Here is a 22080-nt window from a genome sequence, read left to right on the forward strand (position 1 = left end):
TTACCAATTGTGTATTGCGGAACATAGTTGAAGGTGCCATTATGCTTTTTACACGAAAATAACTTCGATTTTTCACATTATGAGTAATTCTTTTGGGTCCTTTCTTCTGTTGCGGAACATACAATATGGTGTGCACAGCTGTGGATCATCGCACGTCGTGCTTGTGTTTTGTCGATTTGGAGTGGGTATGCAGTGTTTCAACCTTCTTAACCGAAAAATACCTACTTTCGTGTTCATTATGTCATCACAAAGCATTGACGGAGAGCCCCAAAAACCATTCACGATATCCCCACAAACCATTGATGGATAGCCCCAAAAACCATTAACGATAGCCCCAAAAACCATTCATGATAGCCCCACGGACCATTTCCGGCAAGGTTAGGTTAGGTAAGCATAGTTAAAATAAATAAATAAAATAAAATTCTCGTAAAAAAAGGCACGTCTGGAAACACTGGCGAGACCGCGTGACTTTTGACGCTCACACCATCTGCAGGTACATAATGGAAACAACAGCATAATGTTGTCGCTTTGCACAAAATACAAGTTTATTATATCAAAAGTGCTTATTTCTTGTTGTGCAGCATTCTACGGTGAGAAAATACCTCCATGAACTTTCGAAATACTACAGAAACTCATTTCCGTAAGTAGTTTCTTCTGTAAAAATGAAGAAATGTGTCTCCGATATAACAGACATTTACCATCACAATCATTTTCCGTCATTTCAAATTTCATGTAATAAATTTGATAAATCTCAGTATCCTGTACTATTTCACACCTTTCACAGAGGAAACCAACGAATAAGGCCAACAATAAAGTTTCACTGTTTTTCTACTCAGTCAATCACTCTGTAGAAATATTTTTTCTTCTTCTCAAAAATCAAAATGCCTAATATACTGCTTACCATCCTTCACAACTCCTCCCTGAAACAATTCTTCCAACTCAGGAACAGACCTCCGAAAATCCCTTCTCCAGAATGTCATCAATAACTCCCGGTCCCCCTATTTTATCACTTCACAGCACCGACAAACAATAGAGATCCTGTAATGTAAATAATATGAATGAAACACTCACTGCAAATTTCACACGACAGAAGAAAGCAAAAGTCAACCTCCCACGGTATGTTGTGTCTGGTCCCGCTATGCCCGAAAACCACGCGTTCTTGTGGACGAATGAATCGGAGTTGCCAGTCGACAAAGTATTTTGTAGAAGGGAGATAATTAAGGACAAGTAGAAAATACGTCAGCATACATCACAGAACACTTCAAAAACTAAACTACCGTACATCACTTTGCAATGTCTGCCAGGAAGGTTCATTCGAATCCCATTGTAAGCATTGTGTTTTATTATGTTTTTCTTTTATCATTCATTCATATCGTCGGGTCAACAATCAACACCCATGCTATGGAACTCAAAGGATATGTTGATCCCGAAAGGAGATAAACAGATACTCTCATACTCTGAGAATTGGGCGAAAGTTGCAAATTGTTAACATATTTTCCCCTCGACACAGTGACAGTCCATTCTGGTCCTCACCTCCCTATACGAAAAAAAACAACTTTAACCTCACATAAATATTTTATATGTGATAGTTTACGCATATATTAAATATGATCTTCCACCACTACATATTCTTGCTCTCCTCTCTGATTCCTGTATCACTTTTTATAATGTATTTTTATTGCAACCCAACAGTGATCTATCTAAGCGTGGCTGCTAAATGCTAGTAAGCTAAGCATTCCACAAAAAAAATATATGTTGACTACTGCCAACACTGCATACGCTGTCAGAATCTTGGGTACCCTTGATGTTTTGAACTGGGAAAGAAGTGAGAGAGAGAGGGTAAGTGTGGGCAGACCCAAACATGTGGTCGGGGCTTATATGAGCCAATGGGGTTACCTTCCGAATTTCTAGGGTACCAAGCAGAAGAAACAGCGTCTTTCTGCGGAAATCGGCAGGAACGCAGATCGGGTGAGTGCCGAAGTCACAATCGGGATCATTCGGGACTGCCTTCAGGAAGGCAGCAGCGTGTTCGTGGGGAAATTGGAATTTCTTGCAGTGGAACTGCTTTCGGAGCGATAATTGTTGAATTTTCATGTTCGGGGAAGATGAAAAAATGTTTATTTTTTCTTATTGTGTTGTGGGTACGCAGTGCGTACCTTGCATACCCCGAATGCACGCTGCTGCAGCACATAACATACATTTTTTTATGTATTTTAACATGCATGGCCCAAATTAAATTTAACAACCTTTGTGGGAATGTAAATTGCTATGAGTGAGGACCAATAGACAGGGGAAGGATTGTGGGGGTCTATGCTAATCTCATTTAAAAAAATAAAGTGTTGAATGCAGGAAAAATTGTAAAAGTTATAATCGTTAATTTCAATTTTTCCTTTTCGTTATGTTAATTCTCTGCGGTACTCTCCCAGCGCTGACAATGACACTGAGATGGAGTCGAATGCTTGGGGCAGACTTTTAAAGTGTCTTGTATCGTGTTGTTTATTTGTTTTGTGTTTTTATTTTTAACAAGAATGTTGCCGGCACGTGAAGTAAGAAGTTTTTTAATGTCAGAGTAAACTCTCTTGGGGAGCATTTAGACTAAAGCAACAGGCAACAAGTGATAAGCTTTGGAAGCAAACAGTCAGTAATCAGTGGAACCATTTGAAAGGAAGTGACACGACAAGCTGCTCATGTTTCTTGTTGCTTGCATGTTGCTTGGACTGTGCCATGTTCTCAATGGTTTGTATCATGTCACTTTGGTCTGTTGTTTGCGCATTACTTCTCACTTACCCTTGTTGTCCCTTGTATGTCAAATGCCTGTAAGTCAATACATTGCAAATCATGTGCTGAAAGTGCACTTTCAGATTATATTGAGGTGAAATAATTTTATTTCAGATATTTTGGACAACTTGACTAAAGAAGAACAACTTCGTACAGAATCTTATGAGTACCTTCGACAGGTAAGTACTAAGGAAGCTAATTGTATTTTTTGATGAAGGATAGAGTTGTTTAAAATATGCTGTAAGACCGAACTTCCTTTAACACTTTTTTGAATAAAAATAAAATAATATTCCTACATCACATGTACCATGTGTGGCTATTTTTTTTATAATTGATTGATTTGGAGTTTTAAGTCCGCTTTATGCACAGTGAGGCTAATCGGGACTGGACCTACAGTTTGAAGTGAGATCGGAACCACTATGTGCCTCCACCGGGTATCGAACCCAGGTCCCCTTGATTACAAGGGGACGATGCTACCACTGCGCCATTGCGAAGGCCTATTCTTTTATAAATCTCTATGTTAGAATACATATATTTAATATTATTGTCCTTTGAAATATGCACTAATCATTTGCTTCCCTCAAGCTATGCCGATTTTGTGCAATAATTCAAGGTGAAAGTGTTATATTATTGAGCATGTTTTTATGTGTATAAATATGCTACATAAAATTTGAACCAACTGAATACTTTCAAAAATTGAAATTTTAAAATCTTAGAAGCTCACAGTTTTCTCCAACATTCTATTTGTATACATATGTATACAAAAACTTTATATTTTGGTTCTGAAATGTACTTCCATGTAATATATAATTTATTTTACTTTTAGAAGCATGCCTCATCTGACAGTGACTTCGATTTCAATGATGTCCTTGGATGGCTATATCAACCAAATGTAAGTATAAGCAACTCAATTAAAAAAAAAGATAAATTTTAAGTATGAGGGTAATTTCAGAAAAGTCATTCTCATAAGTCATAAATAGGACTTGGAAGTTGATGAAAAAACGTTTTTTTAATTTTTTTTTATTGAAGACAGTGCCAACCCTGATACTAGTCCATTTCCCTTCAGTTAGAACCAGAAAACATTGATTTTTTTTCATTTTGTTGCTACCAGTGAACATATTGTTGAGTAATCACTTTTTTGTAAATGATCCTCATATAATTTCATGTTTTCCAAGTGAAATTTTCATAATTTTAAAGTAATAATTTGAAATTGTTTTTACTAAATCTTGCCTTGCACCTTAAAATCATTCACTTCAAGATGGAAATAATTAGTTTGAACAATGAGTAAAATTTCACGTACAAGGTGTTCCAAAAGGCACCATCCATTTGAATAAAGGAAGACCCATGATTGAGGAACATATTTATTGTACAGCTCGAGAAATATATCATTATGTCCATGAATTAATGAACATGTCTACTTCTGTCCAATAAAAATCCATTATAATTTTTCTTGTATGTACACATTGCTTGCATTGTAGAATTATTTCTCTCCAAGGCTGAATCTCGCTCTGTAGCAAATAAAAAGACTTTTCAATTCAATTCAATTCAATTGTACTCTACGGTTATTGCAAGCATAAAAACAATTTTTTTCATTGTTGTCACATCTCTACCAGATGTGAAAACCACAGGAATATATAATATAAGTTGTTCATGCTCAAAGGATTATGTAGGACAAACAGCAAGGAAAATGGCAATAAGATGGCAAGAACTCATAACTTATGGTTGTGCGAATTACTCACAATTACGGAATAACACATATTCTGAAATAATATTTAAAAATACTAAATCTTATTGTACTTACGATTGGTGAGTATATATATTATTTCCGAACAACGTTTCGGGAAACCACTGTTTCCTTCATCAGGTTCTATTTTGACTATCGGAAACACTCCATAGCCATGTCAAGTCGATTCAAAACCCAAGAAAAAGGATATAGGTATGACTCTGGTAAAGGAGGAATTTAGAAAACTTGCCAAAACCTGTTAAAACTGCCAATACCATGCTACCATTCGGCGAGAAGGCATTCTGAAGTTGCCTCAGGGAAGTGAAATGGCGTGCGCCTTTTTAACTCTCGTAAGTTGAAATACTTCTTTTAGATTGGTTTTTTAATGTTTGTGGTTTTAAATAGTAGCGTGGGAATGGCAGTTTTAACAGGTTTTGGCAAGTTTTCTAAATTCATCCTTTACCAGAGTCATACCTATATCCTTTTTCTTGGGTTTTGAATCGACTTGACGTGGCTATGGAGTGTTTTCGATAGTCAAAATAAAACCTGATGCAGGGAAGAGTGGTTTCCCGAAATGTTGTTCGGAAATAATATATACTCATCAATCGTAAGTACAATAAGTTTTAGTATTTTTAAATATTATTTAAGAAAACGTGTTATTAAGATGGCAAGAACACGATTTGGACATTATAAATCTAAACCCAAGAACAGGCTTGTCAGCTCACATCATCAAAGAGAAGCATTTGATTGAAAAGAGAAGGGTTTTAAAAAGAGTGACGGGAAACATAGATTTGAATGTCTGGGAAGCTTCGTTCATTGGAGAACAACACTGGAATAAATTAAATAATGAAAATGGTAACATAGACCCACTATGGAGTTTTGTTTTTCACAATTGGAGTAAGCCAATATCTCTAAAATTTAATGTAACGGAAAACATGAAGGAACTCTATAAAAGCAAGGATGATTTTGAATTGCCTCATGATATTTGGGATTCATAATTTTTAAATACAAAATAATGTGATCAAAATTTTTATCTGAAATAAAAATAAAACGGACTGCTTGTTTTCAGTTAAGTTGCTATATTACAACAATGTAACATTGACAACATCCATTATATAACTGATTTTTTCTTGTTTAAAAATTTTAAACCATTGTTATATCTGTATCTTTAATCAAACTAAAAATAAATGTCTAATGAAGGGAGCATGTGTTCTCCTGAAACGTCACAACGAAAAACGGTGTTTTTATGCTTCTAATAACTGTAGACTGCAAGAGAAATAAAAATCCATTGTTTAATGTAACACCACATAAGATCCACACATGTCAAACTACAGCAGTGTGGCAAAACCTGAGCTGTCTCACCCTACTGTAGTGTGTGATTTTTTTGTAATGTGCTGGTGAACAATGCTTGTTCACATTTCAGGATTTTGAAGTGATGTAGCATTGTGATTCCATGATAACTCATTATTACTTATCTAATGCAAATAACAATAAGGAATGGACTTAGCATATTGCATTTATAAAAAAATAGCGTATAATGTACAATATTTAGATACGTTAACATGTTATACAAATCACCCGCAGGATTTTTTCTCAGGGGGCATGTCATAGAAAGTTTTATTATTATTATTGCTATTATTACTACTTTTATTGTTGCTATAATTTTTATTATTACTATTACTACTACTACTACATGTTTTTTTTAATAGGAATAATTGCTGTAGCTTACGGCCTGTAAGTTACAGAAAACATTTTTTGTTCTAAATTTTGCTAGAATTTCACCATTCTATTTACATTAACTCTTTCCAGAAATCTCAGGGGGGGGGGGGGCTTGATGTTATAAAATATTGTTCATGATGGACATAGTGTTAACATCGTCTTCTTGTAATCAAGGGGTTCAGTATCCAGTGGAGGCCACTTTAAACTATAGGTCCAGTCCCGATTAGTCTATCTCTGCATGAAGTTAACTCGAAAGAAAAACTTGAACTCAAGAAACTGATTCAGTGGTCTACTTTTGATCTTGCCACCAACGTTCCTCGGTTCAAATTCCAGTGTGGGCATTGGAATTCTTTGTGAGCGTCCCTTCATTTTCATCGTTACGATATTGTCACTTATATTCATCCTTGTGATTAGTCACTGCGTACATAATATGACCCCTGATAACAGTGACACATGGTGGAAGCATCAAGATTTTCTCCTCCTGTCCCAAGAAGTCCTTGTAGAACATGTATATACAGCAGGTCCCGGGTTCGATACCCAGTGGAGGCACATAGTGGTTCGGATCCCACTTTAAACTGTAGGTCCAGTCCTGATTAGCCTTACTGTGCATAAAGTGGACTTAAAACACCAACTCAAATATATAGCAGGATGGATTAAAATCATCATTTTTATTAAAGAAATCATTTTGGATGATTTTTTATTTAAATGTTGTTTTTTTTAAAAAAAAACATGCTTAAAATTGTTTGTATGTTTTTGGCACTGTAGATATCTTTTTTAAAGAAAGGCTCTTTCTGGTAAATAACGCTGTAAAATATTTGAACAGTTTGATTAAAGTAATTTAATATATATATATAAATATACACTCCTTGCAAAAAGTTTGGAATACTGTTATGTTAAACAATAGGTGAAGGAATGCAACAAACAACACATGGTATCTGTCTGCTGGACGTTCTCATCTTTTCGCCAACATATGCCACCGTGCCTATCACCAATTGCCTAATATAATAATATTCCAAACTTTAATTGAGGAGTGTACATTTTTCTATGTGTGATACTGCAATGGAAATGTTTGTTGAGTGTTAATAAAACTGTAATAATTTCAGTAACTTTTCTTCCAGTGAAAATAATACATTCTGGATGTACTATATAATTGTAACTTACATTTCCTTTCGTATAAGCTTCAGTCAATCAGTGCATATATTTGGTTTCCTTTCTTAGAGCCTAATTAGCACTATTCAATGATTAATGTGCTTTCACCAAAAGTGATTCCGACATTTACTAATTCCTTATTCTATAAATTATTCATTTAAAGTGATTTAAATCAGTGATTAAAAAGAACACCTGATTTAAATCAAACCATCTTGATATGCAGACACCATACCAATGCCATACTACATGCTTGTGAAGATCTTCCTTCAGTGTTGGAGACAGTGGAGTATGTAAGGGGGGGTTATGGGGTTTAAACCCCCCTCTTGAGCTTTTAAAATATTATGAAAAATGCTGTAGAAAAAATTTAAAATGGCCAATTTATCACAGTCAAAGATCTGCGACATTACTACTACTTCTACTAATAATAATTTGAATTATTATTCCCATGCAGCACAGAGAAAAGCATAGCGTTTCAAACACAAGCATCTTTCAGAGTGAATGCCTTGAAAATAAAATATGACTGCAACTATGATTTAAAAAAAAAAAGTTGTTTTGTATCTCAGCTGCAACAATGTTCAATGAACATGTATTTTTGTATTTTTTGTGTGAACAATGAGCATTAACTAATAAAAGTTCTTGGTTCGTTGTAAGCGGCTAATATATAGACAAAGGCCAGACAGACAAGAATACACTGTAACCAGTCCGCCTTCCCATTGTTTACCGCAGCACATTTGAATTTCTGAATTCAATTGACAACAATCTTAACTATTGTAAAATGTTTTGTTGGTAAGAACAGCGAGACAATCTAGATGTGAATTATCGGGAACAAAGCTGGAAAAATTACAACAATTCCAGGAATCGATCACTGATCTTCTGCGTGGTTGTCAGACGCCCTACAGACCAGACTACCGCAGCTCCTGGGATGAGTTAGATACTTTAATTATTCCAATTTATTTTAATATATTTTCTTGTTTTTATGGATTTTTTTCACACTTAAAATGTGTCACCTCGTTGACTAGACAATTATTTCGTAACAAAGAAACAAAAAAAAATGCTCCTAGAATTTGTTAAAAATCAAATCACTAGAAACTAATTTCGGTCTATTGCTTTCATAAATACTATATTTATGTAGATCTCTACTACTTAATAATAGTACTGGTATTAGTAGTATTATTAGTAATAAACCAACTAATTAGTTCATTATAAGTATTATTAATTAATTATGAGTATTTTTATTTAATTAAAGTATAATAAAACAATGGTAATGTGAATTTGGATAAAGTTTTAGAAATAACCCCCCTTGATGAAATCCAGCATACACTACTGGTTGGAGAGCACTAATTACAGCAGGTTTCCGGAAATTTGGAAAGTTCTGAATGAACTCTGAAGTGCAATCTTATTTTGATGACAATTTTATGCACCTTACATAATAGTTTTTTCCCTGCGTGTTAAGTCTCTGAGCTTCAAACTTTACAGATAGCCTAACTACCTTGCATAGAATATATGGTATTGCACTGTAGTATTCAGTTTAGGAGTGTTGTGGAACATTTTGTAAGTAAGGAAATGAACCAAAACAAATATGCTGCTGTAATAAATTATATATTTTTCTCATACAGGAACAACCACGTACCGAGTGTGTGAAACAGCCAATACATACTGCAACAGAGTATGTTGCATTGCAGCCGGAACCAGCCAAGATGCAATCAGAGGTATATATATCACATTTGGAATGTATTCAGAACTATTTTGTGTTATAACTAATTTTCATAATTGAGTGGTTTGGGAGTAAAACTTGATAATCCACACTCAGTTCAAACATGAGATAACATTAGGTGTAGTTGCTGCACAGTCTTTAGGGAGAGGGTCCATGGGTTCCACCCCAAAAGACTTGGCAAGTAAATAAATTAAATAATAAAAATATACTTTTAACAGCATTTCTTTTATTAATGGTTATTAATTTCCTCTGAACTTATTGGAAGGCAAGGATGGCTTTGAATGACAATACCAAAGATTTATGCTTGCATACCACTATTTATAATATCCATAAAACTGGATCTAACATCCTTTTTTGTTATTCAATAACAAAGTCTGACATTAATTTCCTTCCCAGGGCAGTTATTTTTATACAAATTTTGTCGATCCACATGTAAGCTACAGAGCATTCATTCCCTGACATTCGCTACGAGACTCGGCAATAAGTTGCCCGGCATCAGCACTTGTCTTTCCCAGTGAACGGCTCCACAACAGTTGCTAGAGTCGGTTATTAAAATTACAGTTTTCATATTGTGTACTAACCTTGACTACAGAACGTGTTGAAAATGATGTCCCTCTGCTGCAGCACATTCCTGGCATCTCCGAAGGAAATTGGCAGTTACACGTGCAAGTTCGTCTACTGTAATTCTCCTGATTTCTCGTACAATACTCTCTTTTAACTCACGGATGGTGTGCGGATTGTCTTTGTGTATTTTATTTTTTAGATTTACCCATTTTTCTTTCCACTTTTATTCGGAACTGACCCTGTTACTCTAAACTTTTTTACGAGGTTTAATATAGTGGTCCTATGTGGAACGGGAACACCAGGAAATTTCGTTGCAAAACGTCGTCGCACTTCTCCACAATTCCTCTTTCCGAAGTAACACTCGACAACATAAATCCTTTGTTGTAATGTAAACTTTTGTGGTGCCATATTAAGCCACAATCTTCAACACACGGACACGACACAACACAACTTCCAAGGGAGGATTATACTGGTGTCAGTCTGCAACATCAACAGAAAGGAAAAGAGAGCGAAAAAACAAACTGTAGCGTGCAACTGTCGCGGACTCGTTCACCGTGAAAGACAAGCGCTGAAGCCGGGCCGCTTGCTGCCAGGACTCGTAGCGAATGTCAGGGAATGCTCTGTAGATAATGAATATGTGCTGTCCTATCTATATTCTTGTACAGTCTTTTTACCTATTGGTGTAATAATAACAATACAATATTATTTTTTAATATAATTAGTGCCTGTGAACAAGGTCTATTCAGTAGCCCCTCCTCGAGCCATGAAATTTTTTGATGCAAACCTACAAAATTAACATGGATAATTTTTTACGATTTTGCAAGAATTTAGATTTTGTTCTTGTATAAATGAATGGGTTGTTTCTGGATAGAGGCAGACTCCAGAAGTCTGCAGTCTACTATATTTAGTAATTTTAGTTTTAAAAACATTTATGCGAAGCTACTAAATCTTCCAATTTGGTCGGGACAATTCACCATATTTACTCCCTGTTTTGACTTTTTCGAACTGCAGTCTTGATGAGAAAATGTCCTATTTTTGTGGTTAATTCACATTCAGACATGTTCTTCATTACAAGGATAATTCCATAGCGTTGGTGATCACATTCAGGGTACGAATTCCCATAGCGGATTCCCACCTTCCCACCAATGATGATGTTCTTCCAAAAACTTTCCGAGGGTAAGAGTTTGTGTTCTCTCTCTGTCTCCTCCTCCTCCTCCTTCTTCTTCTTTTGTAACAGCATGGGGTAAAAACGTACTTCTACAGTCATAGATAATTTTTTTAAATTATATCAAATTGGGCTAGTAAGAAATGGAGCTGTAGCTGCAAAGGTGGTTGTAATTGTCACCCTAGGCCCCTGGAACATAGAAATTAGACCGACCTCTTATTTCTCCTCCATTTCTCACCTACTTTTGCCGGGAATAAAATATTGCATTTACATTGCTGTTTTTTTGTTGCATAACTGAAACAATGAACCTTAGATACCAATGGCCCATTCCGTTCAGTTAAAAGAAACCTACAAAAACATGAGACTACTTCTGAAGTAAGTGTATTGGCTATTCGAACCACAAATGGAAAATCTGTGGTGATCACAAAGTTCTGGGGCTTGTGCTGGGAATGCAGACTGGTTACACAAAACATTGCTGTTTCTTGTGTCACTGGGACAGTAGGGTAAGGAAAGAGCATTATGTAGTGAAACAGTGGCCATTGAGAGAAAGCTTCAATCAGGGTGAAAAAATGTGTCGCATGAACCACTTGTGGACAAAGACAGTGTGCTGTTACCACCGCTCCATCTGAAATTGGGCTTCATGAAGAATTTTGTGAAAGCAATGGACAAAGATGGCAGGGGTTTTCAATTTTTACTGTCCAAATTTCCTGCGATTAGTACTGCAAAAATTAAAGAAGGTATTTTCATTGGGCCTCAGATTCCTGACTTGATGAAAGACATAACCTTTGAAGAGTTGCTGACAGATACTGAGAAGGCAGCTTGTCTTGTCATCAAAGATGTATGCACAATTTCTTGGGTAATGTCAAGTCTGACAATTACAGGGAACTGATGGAACACATGCTGGACTGTTACAAGCCTATGGGGTGCAACATGTCTTTGAAAATACGTACATTTCCTGCATTCTCATTTGGATTTTTGCCCGCCTAATCTCAAAGATGTGAGTGACAAACATGGTGAGCGATTCCCCCAAGATATCGCTGACATGGAAAGACGATATATGGAAAGATGGTCTGCCTTTTGGCAGATTACTGCTGGACACTCCTACAAAAAGTTTCACCATCCACCCACAAACGGAAAGTTTCCAGGACACGTTTCTAACTTGTAGGTACATTTCAAGCTTATTGCAGCTTTCTCGTACCTTTTTTTATGTTTTGTAATACAAACAATTAATTTTTTTCCATGATCTGCATTTAATCCAGCTACAGGATCCTCCTGTACTGTAATGGAGTCGTTTCCAAGTGTCGCGAAAGTTACTACTTTGTTTTTCATGAATTACAATATATTGCTAACTACATGAAATATAGGCTAAGTGGTACACGTGGCATATCTTTTCCAGAAAAATTGGTATGTGATGGAACATTTCTGATCTCATTTTTGTAATCAGCGTATTTGATTTAGTAAAGAACACCTTCTTTCATCTCGGGGCAAGACACAAAGTTCAAATTTGTTGCACTGTGTAATTAGACTCTGCGAAAATGTCTCATGGCATTTTTGCAGAGTCTGTCAGAGACCAAAATGTCGAAAAAGTATTGGCTGGTATCGGTAAATACAAGGTGGCACAATAATCAGTTTACCCAAGAAGCACATTGATAATAGTATACAATCTTATCTCGAGATGCTGCAGGATGTTGTGTTAGTTGAACTTGAAAACAACCCCACTTATTCAGATCACTGTTTTGTATTGCAGCAAGATAAAGCTCCTCCACATTATGGACATGATGTTAGATTTTTTTTATATGACACATTTGAAGAGTGGCTAGGACGCTGTGGTACCATTGATTGGCCTGCATGTTCTTGTGATTTGATGCCATGCGATTTTGCTTTGTGCAGAATTATTAAGGATATGGCATACTCATCATCACTGGCAGATTTGGATGCACTGAAAGACTCAATTATCATTGCGTTTCATGTCATCAACAATGATACAAGTTTACTACATCGTATTTGCAAATCTGTTGTTGATCGTTGCACACAATGGAGGACACTTAGAAAAAACCCACTGAAACTGGAATTTTGTGTATCTACTTGTATTTTGTATGCATACTTGAATTTTGTGTGTGGGTAAACTGACTTTTGTACCACCCTGTAAATTCAAATCAATACTGGTTCCACTGGTATTCACCAATCCTGATTCATCGGTTTTGACTCAGCCCTATAAATAATAAATTTCATTATTTCATCAACCAAGAAATTATGTAATAAAAGAAACGCCCCTGGTAGCTCGCCATGTATTATCAAATGTGGGAATGCAGCAATCTCTGTTTAATACAATAGTGTGGTTACAGTGTAACATTTTCCTCTGTATGCATTAATATAGTTTTACAAATGAATCATGCTAAATCAAAATTATTATACAATGTTTTTGATTTCACAGGGTGAAAAGCCATCAAAGGTTAATGGACAGATAGGACAGTGTGCCCATACCAAGCGAACACGCAAACATTTCAAGCACAAGGTAAGGCTCACTGCACACTGTGATATACTCTGATCACGTTCTGTTGTCATGGACAGCATCATGAACTCTCTGTTGCCTCCCCGATGGCACAGTGGTAGTGTTGTCACCTTCTAATTAAGGAGACCCGGGTTTGATACTCATGGAGTCACATAGTGATTCGGATCCCATTTTAAACTGCAGGTTCAGCCTCAATTAGCCTTTCTGTGCATAAAGTGGACTTAAATCACCAACTCAATCAATCAACCATGAAAACTCTCTCAAATATTGTGGTATTTCCCATCTCCAAGGCTTTTTAATAATGGGAAAATAGGAAGAAGAAAAAAAACAAGAATCTGTACAGTGCCCACACGTTACCTAATAAAATATCATATGTTGAACTGTGGTTCTTGAGGGGTTTAATTTCTAAACACACAATAATTTACTATTATTATTACTAATCAGTTCAGCACAGAATACATATCCCAATTATGTTGATCATAATATACTATGTACAGAAAAAAGAAAAGAAAATATAAAATGAACATGTGTATACACAATATTTACACTAATTTATGCACTTGTTGATGTATTTTTTTCTTCAGTGCACTAGATGAATCTGTAAATATATCAAATTCTACAGTTTTTAATAGTTCGCTCACTGTGTCCTGTATTCGCACTGCAGGTGAAAACCTATGCACATTGACTCTTGATCTTATAAAGAGAGCTTGAAGTAATGCTGCAATTTACAATTAGTGCTTTACTTACATTCTCCTTTCCCAACACTTGATTAGTGTCTGTATTCATGCATAGCTAAATCTGCATGTGCAACAAATAAAGTAGAAATACAATAAAATATACATGGGTTGGAAATTTAATAGTCACAACTATTTATTCTCAAATGATACAAAAGGAATAAACTGTGAAACTTTTACAGCCCTTCAATTTAGCCACCAGCATTGTGTACAACTGTTGCCATCAATGTGGAAGTCGTAGTATTTCTGTAGCAGTTTTGTTTGAATGGAGCAGTCTATTGCCTGAAGAATTTCTGGAACAGTTCGGAAGCTTCATCTTAGGGATCAAATCAAAGTCACAAAAGCTGGAAGAGCATCTTCCAGCCCCATCGAGCTAACAAATTGCATTACATGTGCCCAAGCATTGTCCTGCAAAATGATGGGAGAATCCAGCAGAAAGTGTCACCTAACACAGGTCGTGGGTTATGTTCCAAAAATGAACAGTAATACTGCACATTGACTGTCTGTCCTGGAGGTATGGTGAGAATCACCAGAACTTTCACATTAGTTGGGTTCTGACTACACAACTTTAGATTGCCAATTCCAACGATACTCTATTCGTCTCCTCACTGCGCATGCTCCTAGTGTTGGAAGGAAGAGTCCATTTACTGGGAGGTAGCTTAGGTATCAAACTAACATGTGGTATAAGCGAAAAGCACCAGTTCCGTTTCGTGGCGTATATACAGCAGTGTTGTCACTATTAAATTTCCAACCCATGTATTCAGTCCCAAGGAAATTCAACATAAAATGTCTTGTTGAAAATTAAAACTTACATATTCTGATTGGGAAAAATCTGGGCAATAGGGCAGATGTCAAACTAATTCTTTATCAGTGACTGGTATTTCCATATGAGGCGTGAAATTACATGAATTTTACTTTCAATTTTTCAGAAAACTACAGCTAAAGATGACAAAACAAAAGACACCTTATGCAATTCTTTCCCTGTACAACCATCTGGACAAACTGCAGAGGTAAGGAAAGAGCTTGCATTTAGCTACTGATAGGTAAAAAGGAGGAAAAGCAGTCATGATGGATGCAGTAAACACTGTTTTACTATTGTGTACAAGAAATTTCGGGTAGGGGCATGCATATTTTGTTTTTGATGAAAACACAAAATGTGAAATAACACATTGTAATCTCAATTTGTCATGTTTTTGAAAGCCGTACAGTGCATTTTGCTATCATGTTTTATCACGAAATGAACTGCAAAATGTGAAATAAACTCTTAAACATGAAATTTAGGGTTTATTTACAGACACTGCACCTTTAGAGGCCTGAATTATCCTTTGAGTTATGCAAATCGTGGAAAATTGATTCTGTTATAAATATGTGAGAAGCAAAAATGGACTCCTTTACCCAGGAATAAACTTAATATTCTGATAACTATATAAATATGCTATTAGAAGTGAAATGTTAATTTTGTGTAATAAGTATAGTTTTTAAATCAAATTTCGGTTTTTATTCACTATTATTACACCGAAATGCCATTTTATATACTGCTTTTGATCCCGAAATATGGTAAGTTTTTCTACCGAAATCTTGATAGTTTATTCACCATAAATACATGGCTCCAGCAATGCAGAAACCCAAAATTTCTTGTATGCAATAGGAAAAGTAGTATTTTCATGCAAATTATGAAATTTATGAAATGTTTTATGAGTGACTACACTAAACCTTGAGAAAATGCCCTGCATTCATGGTTTCCCATACTTGGAAAGTAATACAGTTTCATTTATGTCTAAGGTAGAGTTCACACTCAAGTGGCAAAGTACGTGTGACACATGTCTGTTTAGAATGATGCACTCGGTTGAAACCTTTCACAGCATAGTGTGATAGTCTGCATAAACCTGCACTTGATTGAGCCATCTTGGAGTAACATGTGACATGTATCACCTGTCACTCCACTGTGAAATCTGTATTATAGTAAAAGTTTTACAAGGTAAAGAAAATGAAGTAAATTTTTAGTTGTCTGATAATGCAGGTTATAGTATATATTTTTTTCCAGTTTGTTGATGTGTTTATTCATCTTTTCATTATAAAAGAATGAAGATTTCGAAGGTTTTGTGAGATACCTTCACAGGTGAAGTCCAGAAAGGACTGCCCCCTTCCCCCTTTGATGCACCTGTGGATGCCTTAACCATTTTTATTGGGGTTTGTTGATTTGATAATTCTCATTGCATCTCTTTCTGAACATTTGAATTTTACCTTATGTTGAAAGGTTTTTTTAGGCTGTGTCCGAAAGGTGTAACACCATACTTGAAGTGAACATACTTCAAGTTCAGTCTTGAAGCCTGGACTGGAAGCAAAAATCTTTTGAATTTCACTTCGACTGCAGCGCCTAATACAATCAGAAGATAAAGTGGCCACTCTAGGACCTTGATAAAATTCAAGTATAATTCCCAGTTTTCAAAGCGAACTTTCGAAAAATTCAAGGGTACAAGATGTTTTCTCTCTTTCAACCTTATGTATTACTGCCTCTCACCACCCACACATAGACATACACAAATATATTAACAGTATAAAGGGTCTATATGATTCCAATTTATCCAAAAATCTAATTCAATTCAATTAAACGGTGTATATATATTTAATTTAGGTGCAGAGTTTACTTTTGACATTTCACATACTCAGACTCGAAATACATCTAGAAACACAAGTCACAAATGTTACAGGATATGCTATTAATCTACGAAAAATTGTTGATGGTATAACAATTTCACACTCTAATTTACCAAATCAACTTCAAGGTATCTTACAATATAAGTACTTAAAAAAAATACTATAAAAGTGATTACTTACGGTTCGTCAGTGTATGTTTTATAGAAAACACAACGTTTTGAGACACAACTGGTCTCTTCCTCGGGTGCACTTCCTGGTAATCTGAATTACTTCATGCCTATGTCAATTTACACAAAAGAACAAGGAATAAGGTGATAGTAAAAGATCATGGTTAAAAAAGGTATTTGTTAAAACTGCCCTTTGTGCGCATAAAAACTCACTTTCTCACATTGCCAAGCATGAACCTCAAACCTAAAAACGACCATAAAAACATGTCTCCCATTACACGTTAAAACCCCACCTCAAGCAACGTTGTCTACATGGTAACTGTATCTTGCAATAATCTTCCGTCTGTCGTAGATTGTTCTGCAATGGTCACTAACAAAGCAAACGGATTGAGAGAATTCTGTTTCATTTTCCACACAGCTTTCTTTTCTTTTCCTTCCTCGATAAAAATAAAACTTAAACTGTGAAAAGCTTGCCTCAGGGCATTAATAAATATGTATAAATTCAATGGAATTGGGGTTAATAAAAGTTGCCATATTTTATGTCTACGGAGAAAAATTCATGCATAATTCTCGGAGCCAATAATTCACGCATAATTCCCGGTGAGTAGCCACCCTGCATAAATACTTATTTTTCTCCATGATTTCAAACAAGTGCACAAAAAGCAAACAAGTGTAGTAAAAGAACTTGCAATGTCGCATAATCCATGCTGTGCGTTTGATTGCTTGTTTAATTGGCACTTTCGAACTGCACTAGTTGACTTCCCGTCTGACAAGATGAAACTTCAAGCCTGCTTTTTGGACCTTTCAGACACAGCCTTAGATTTGAAGTAGAGCTGTGACCATCCTGTATATTACAGAAACAGCAATCTGAGGTATATGTGAATATATTCTAGGAAAGATCAAGGCATAATGCATGGTATAATACAGGGTTGGGCACAAAAAACCAGCCCACCTCATATCACTTGGTCTGAAACGAAACTTTCCCGAGAGTAGTGGAATGGGGCAAATGTAGAATAAATAATAATTTGAGAATGTCGGACAAGATGAGGCGGGTCAGTTTTTCATGTCCAACCCTGTATTAGCGTAGTACAATGTAGAAAAACATTAAAAAAATATATAAACTGAGTTTTCTTGCATTCTGCAGCTACATTTGCCTGCAACCGATAAATCAGTGGCTCATCCGTTATTTCAACCTCCAACAGCTAACAAGGAACATCACTCAAGACCAAAAAAGGAAACAAACAGGGAAAAGGTAAGAAGCTCACATAAATTCTCTTGAAGATTGACAAAGACTATGCAGAAATGTCCCCATAAGGTTTTGCATGACAAAACACTCCTCTCTTCATTTGTTAGATCTAAGATATCAGAGTTGGAATATTTATTCAATTTCTGCTTAAAATTTAGTTTATTTCTTTTATTTAACCTTTGGTGGGCAGATGGGACGTGGCAGCAATTAAAATGCTATTTCTTGAAAACTACACAGGATATTTCAGTTCTGCCATTTTTGTTTATTAGTATACATATGAAGTACGACATACCCCCACACCCCCTATACGCCTTCATGGTGTGGTGCTATGCACAGGGGAACACTTTACCTTTTTTTTATGAAGTACGACATACTCGAATTACAAAACAATATATCCATTGTTACTAGAGCCGAGCCGATGCATCGGTATTGGAAAGTATCCGTTGGAATTCATGTACCAATACCAGCTGATATGTTTCCGGCATATTGGTCTTCCACGGAGGTCCACAAAAATGCCACACCACATTTTCGTGGAATGTGATTTTCCTGGAAATTATGCAAAATTCAAACCACTTTTATATTTTGCACAAAGAACTGTATTTTTGATTACATAGCATCTACTTTAATACTTGGATGTAATTCTTGAATATTCTAAAGCAAATTTCTTGTTAAATTCTTGAATAAAATTGGAGAAGAACATTTACACACCAATATTGATCAATATTTTGAACAAACTGTAATTGTTGCAATTATCAAGTATCGGTTGGAATCTAAAAGAATCAGCATTGGTATCAGTTCAAAGTTGTATCGGCTCGGCCCTAATTGTTACTATTATAAACAAGCAGCATTTGTTCTCCTCTTGGTATCATGAGGTCGATTTTATAAAAAGGGCTATAACTCCTCAAGCCTTTTTCTGATATATTTCACTTTTACATATAATAAGGAGAACAGAAGAACATTTTAACAATGTGCGACAATTAGATGACCCAGGGGAAAAGGCCCAATGTTTGAAATTTGCCAAAAATTATGCAACATTTCCGAATTCTGTAATTTCCATTTTTTCAGAGTTGTGGCACAGGCATTACATATCTTCAAAGAGGGGTCTTTTGACGTGCATCCCTTCAAATTTGGTCCAGGCAGTGTCCATAGAGTTGCTAGAAGCAAAATTCCGGATTTTTTTCCATGAGATGGCAGCACTGCCACTCTTATACACTGTTATTAGTTTTATTTCCCCAAGAAATATCAGTCTGTTTTTAACAATACTTTGTATGGTTGTAGGAATGTACCAATGCTACATACTATGTTTTTTCATTCACTTTGGTCTATTGTGAGGCGCCACAGGGACGTGCAATATGCAATTTTTTTGAAAAATTTCAATTAACATTGGGAGGTAAAGTAAAGTGCTCCCTTATGCTTTGTATCATGTCATGAAGGTGTATATGGGGGTGGAGTTAGGGCTGCACACAGTCTTGATCATGGCCAAAGGTGGGGCTGATGTGATCAGCACCATGCCCCTGGTTGCCTTTACCCCTCAAATATTCCTCCAGGTACCCACTTTATACGACACTGGGTGGTCATAGGAGCCACTTGAACAGGTGGAAAAAATTCCTGTTCTCCCCCATGGGGGATAGAACCTGGGTCTCTCGCATGATAGTCAGATGCCCTAAAAACCAAGCTATCGTGGGTGGCTCAATGTATAAAGTTCATGCCTTGTAATTCTGAAGTAAAACAAAACCGATTTCATTTCTCTACAATAATTTGTTTTTTGTACTTTGTGCCAACTTTGTAAGGATCCTGTCTGCAGAGGGTTTATCCTAATGCATCTTACTTTTAAGGTTAATAATTGCAATACATTGTGTTCAAATCACAAATAAATGAAGTTTTCTACCCGACCATCTCAGATTTTCATGAAATTTGGTTGGATGGTAGAGGTCTGAAGTAACTTACAAGTGTAAAATATTAGTCTGCAATGATACACCATATTCATACAGCAGGGTTGCCAACTATATAAAATGACAAATTTATGCAGGTCAACAAAAAACTTTCATTATTTTTCTTCTAATTGTGGTAAGACTTCCATCTTGAACTTGTTTTGAAGCTAAGGGAGCATAATTTTCCGTGAAAATAGTCTGTCTTACATGAAAATATTGAAATTAATTTCAAAGTTACATGATGTGACCTTTGACCTAGAATACCGTAAAAAATATATCTTCAATTTTGGTGGGAATAAGGAAATGTTATACAGTTAAATGTAATCTCTGTTTGGTGTAAGTTTCATTTTGGGATGGCTTTGAGAACACTAATAAAACAAATCTGTGAGTAGTATAAGAGTCATTCCATATGAAATCAACACAGCCCACAATCTGACCAACTCTGATTTTCATGAAATTTGGGGAGTTGAAACTATGCATGGAACTTAGTAACTATGGAAATTTTGAGTCTCGTGCTTCTTGTAATTGTTAAATTATTCTAGGCCAATGTTCGCATAAATTGCCCTTTTTGAGCCTGGTTAGCTGTACTAAATGTGTTGTAACTTCGCCCCTATTTCACGTAGGAAGATCAAATAAAGCTTATTGTACAGGGAATTGAACAAGCTTTCCAGTGATATATTATAACAAGCCTACCTTTTGGATAAAGATATAATTTTGACACGGAACCTTGACCTTGGACCTTGAATACCTCAAAACATGTCATCACCAAAAATCGTGAAAAAAATATATTTGGTCCCTCATGCCATACTCTAAAACATATCAAAAATCATTCTGGGACTGCCTTCAGATGGTCAATATCACGGACCTTTAGTGCATGCACCATTCTCTCCAAATGTTTCTGAAGGTAAAGATCCTCCTAAGTTGTTAGATCTGGGGAATGTGCAGGCCTTTTAATACATCCCAATCTACCTAGAAATTTACCATGAAGAAATTGCCACAATGTCCACATAGTATGGTCACACCCTGTTCTGTTTCAAAACTCTGGAAAAGTGCCATATCCCACAAGCATGGATGAAAAACCTGTTCACTTAACAAATCCAAGAAGTCCTCACCATTTAAGGTTCCGTTGTTGAATATGGATTAACCATTCCCGTTCTCCATACACTATACCATATCATTAGCTTACGAGCAACACAAATTCGGCTGGGATCTGTCTACTGTATTGCATATTCTTTTTATTAACTTCACCGTGAACATAAAAATTAGCATCGTCACTGAAGAATTTTTCATTCAAAGGAAATGTCACGTAATTGTTTGAGATACTTTTCCCAATATTCTTCACTATTCAACTATTTGGTGAATGTTGCTGATTAAAATCATATGCAATGGTGTGTATACTTCTTTCTCTCCCGAGATGGCAGTGTGGTCTCTATGAGTTCCTAACACGTTAGGAGCAGTGGCGGCGAGTAGGGGGGGGGGGGGGGGCAACTGCCACTTTTCACCACTTTTTCCTCTGCACTATGCTAAATATGTCTATCATCAGTGGTATATAAGATGTATATGAATATATTGGAAAGAAGGCTGAGAAATATCATAGAGGGAAAACTTGAAGAGGAACAAGCTGGATTTAGACCTGGGAGACAGACTCAAGATCACATTTTTATATTAAGAACAATGATGGGGAAAATGCTGGACAAAAATAAAAGAATATACTTAGCATTTCTAGACTTGAAAGCGGCATTTGACTCGGTACCTAGAAAATATCTATGGGAGACATTAGAAAGTAAGGAAGTACCTGAGGAACTTATTAAAGCAATAAGAAGTGTATATAAGGATGTAAAAGGAATAGTAAGAATAGAAGGAAACGAGTCTAAGGAATTTCAAATAGAAAAAGGAATTAAACAGGGAGATAGTCTCAGTCCTTTACTTTTCATTAATGTAATGGATGAAATAACTAAAATTTGCAAAAGAAGAACCCCAAGAGTACAAATAGGATATTGGAATATGAGAGTAGTACAAT

General features: G+C 35.9%; 1 protein-coding gene across 1 annotated transcript in view; it reads left to right on the forward strand.

Annotated features, from left to right (window-relative positions):
• LOC145999232 (uncharacterized) overlaps window positions 1–22080 on the forward strand; it is a 38519-nt gene that overhangs the window by 13750 nt on the left and 2689 nt on the right. The window contains exons 7-12 of the mRNA XM_083136433.1: window positions 2893–2957; window positions 3605–3670; window positions 8986–9078; window positions 13247–13327; window positions 14988–15068; window positions 18028–18135. Of these exons, the coding sequence (XP_082992559.1) occupies window positions 2893–2957; window positions 3605–3670; window positions 8986–9078; window positions 13247–13327; window positions 14988–15068; window positions 18028–18135 (494 nt within the window). The remainder of the gene's footprint in view (window positions 1–2892; window positions 2958–3604; window positions 3671–8985; window positions 9079–13246; window positions 13328–14987; window positions 15069–18027; window positions 18136–22080) is intronic.

Source organism: Lepisma saccharinum, chromosome 1 (genome assembly GCF_977018435.1).
Source record: "Lepisma saccharinum chromosome 1, izLepSacc3.1, whole genome shotgun sequence".
In the NCBI taxonomy this organism is placed as follows: domain Eukaryota; kingdom Metazoa; phylum Arthropoda; class Insecta; order Zygentoma; family Lepismatidae; genus Lepisma; species Lepisma saccharinum.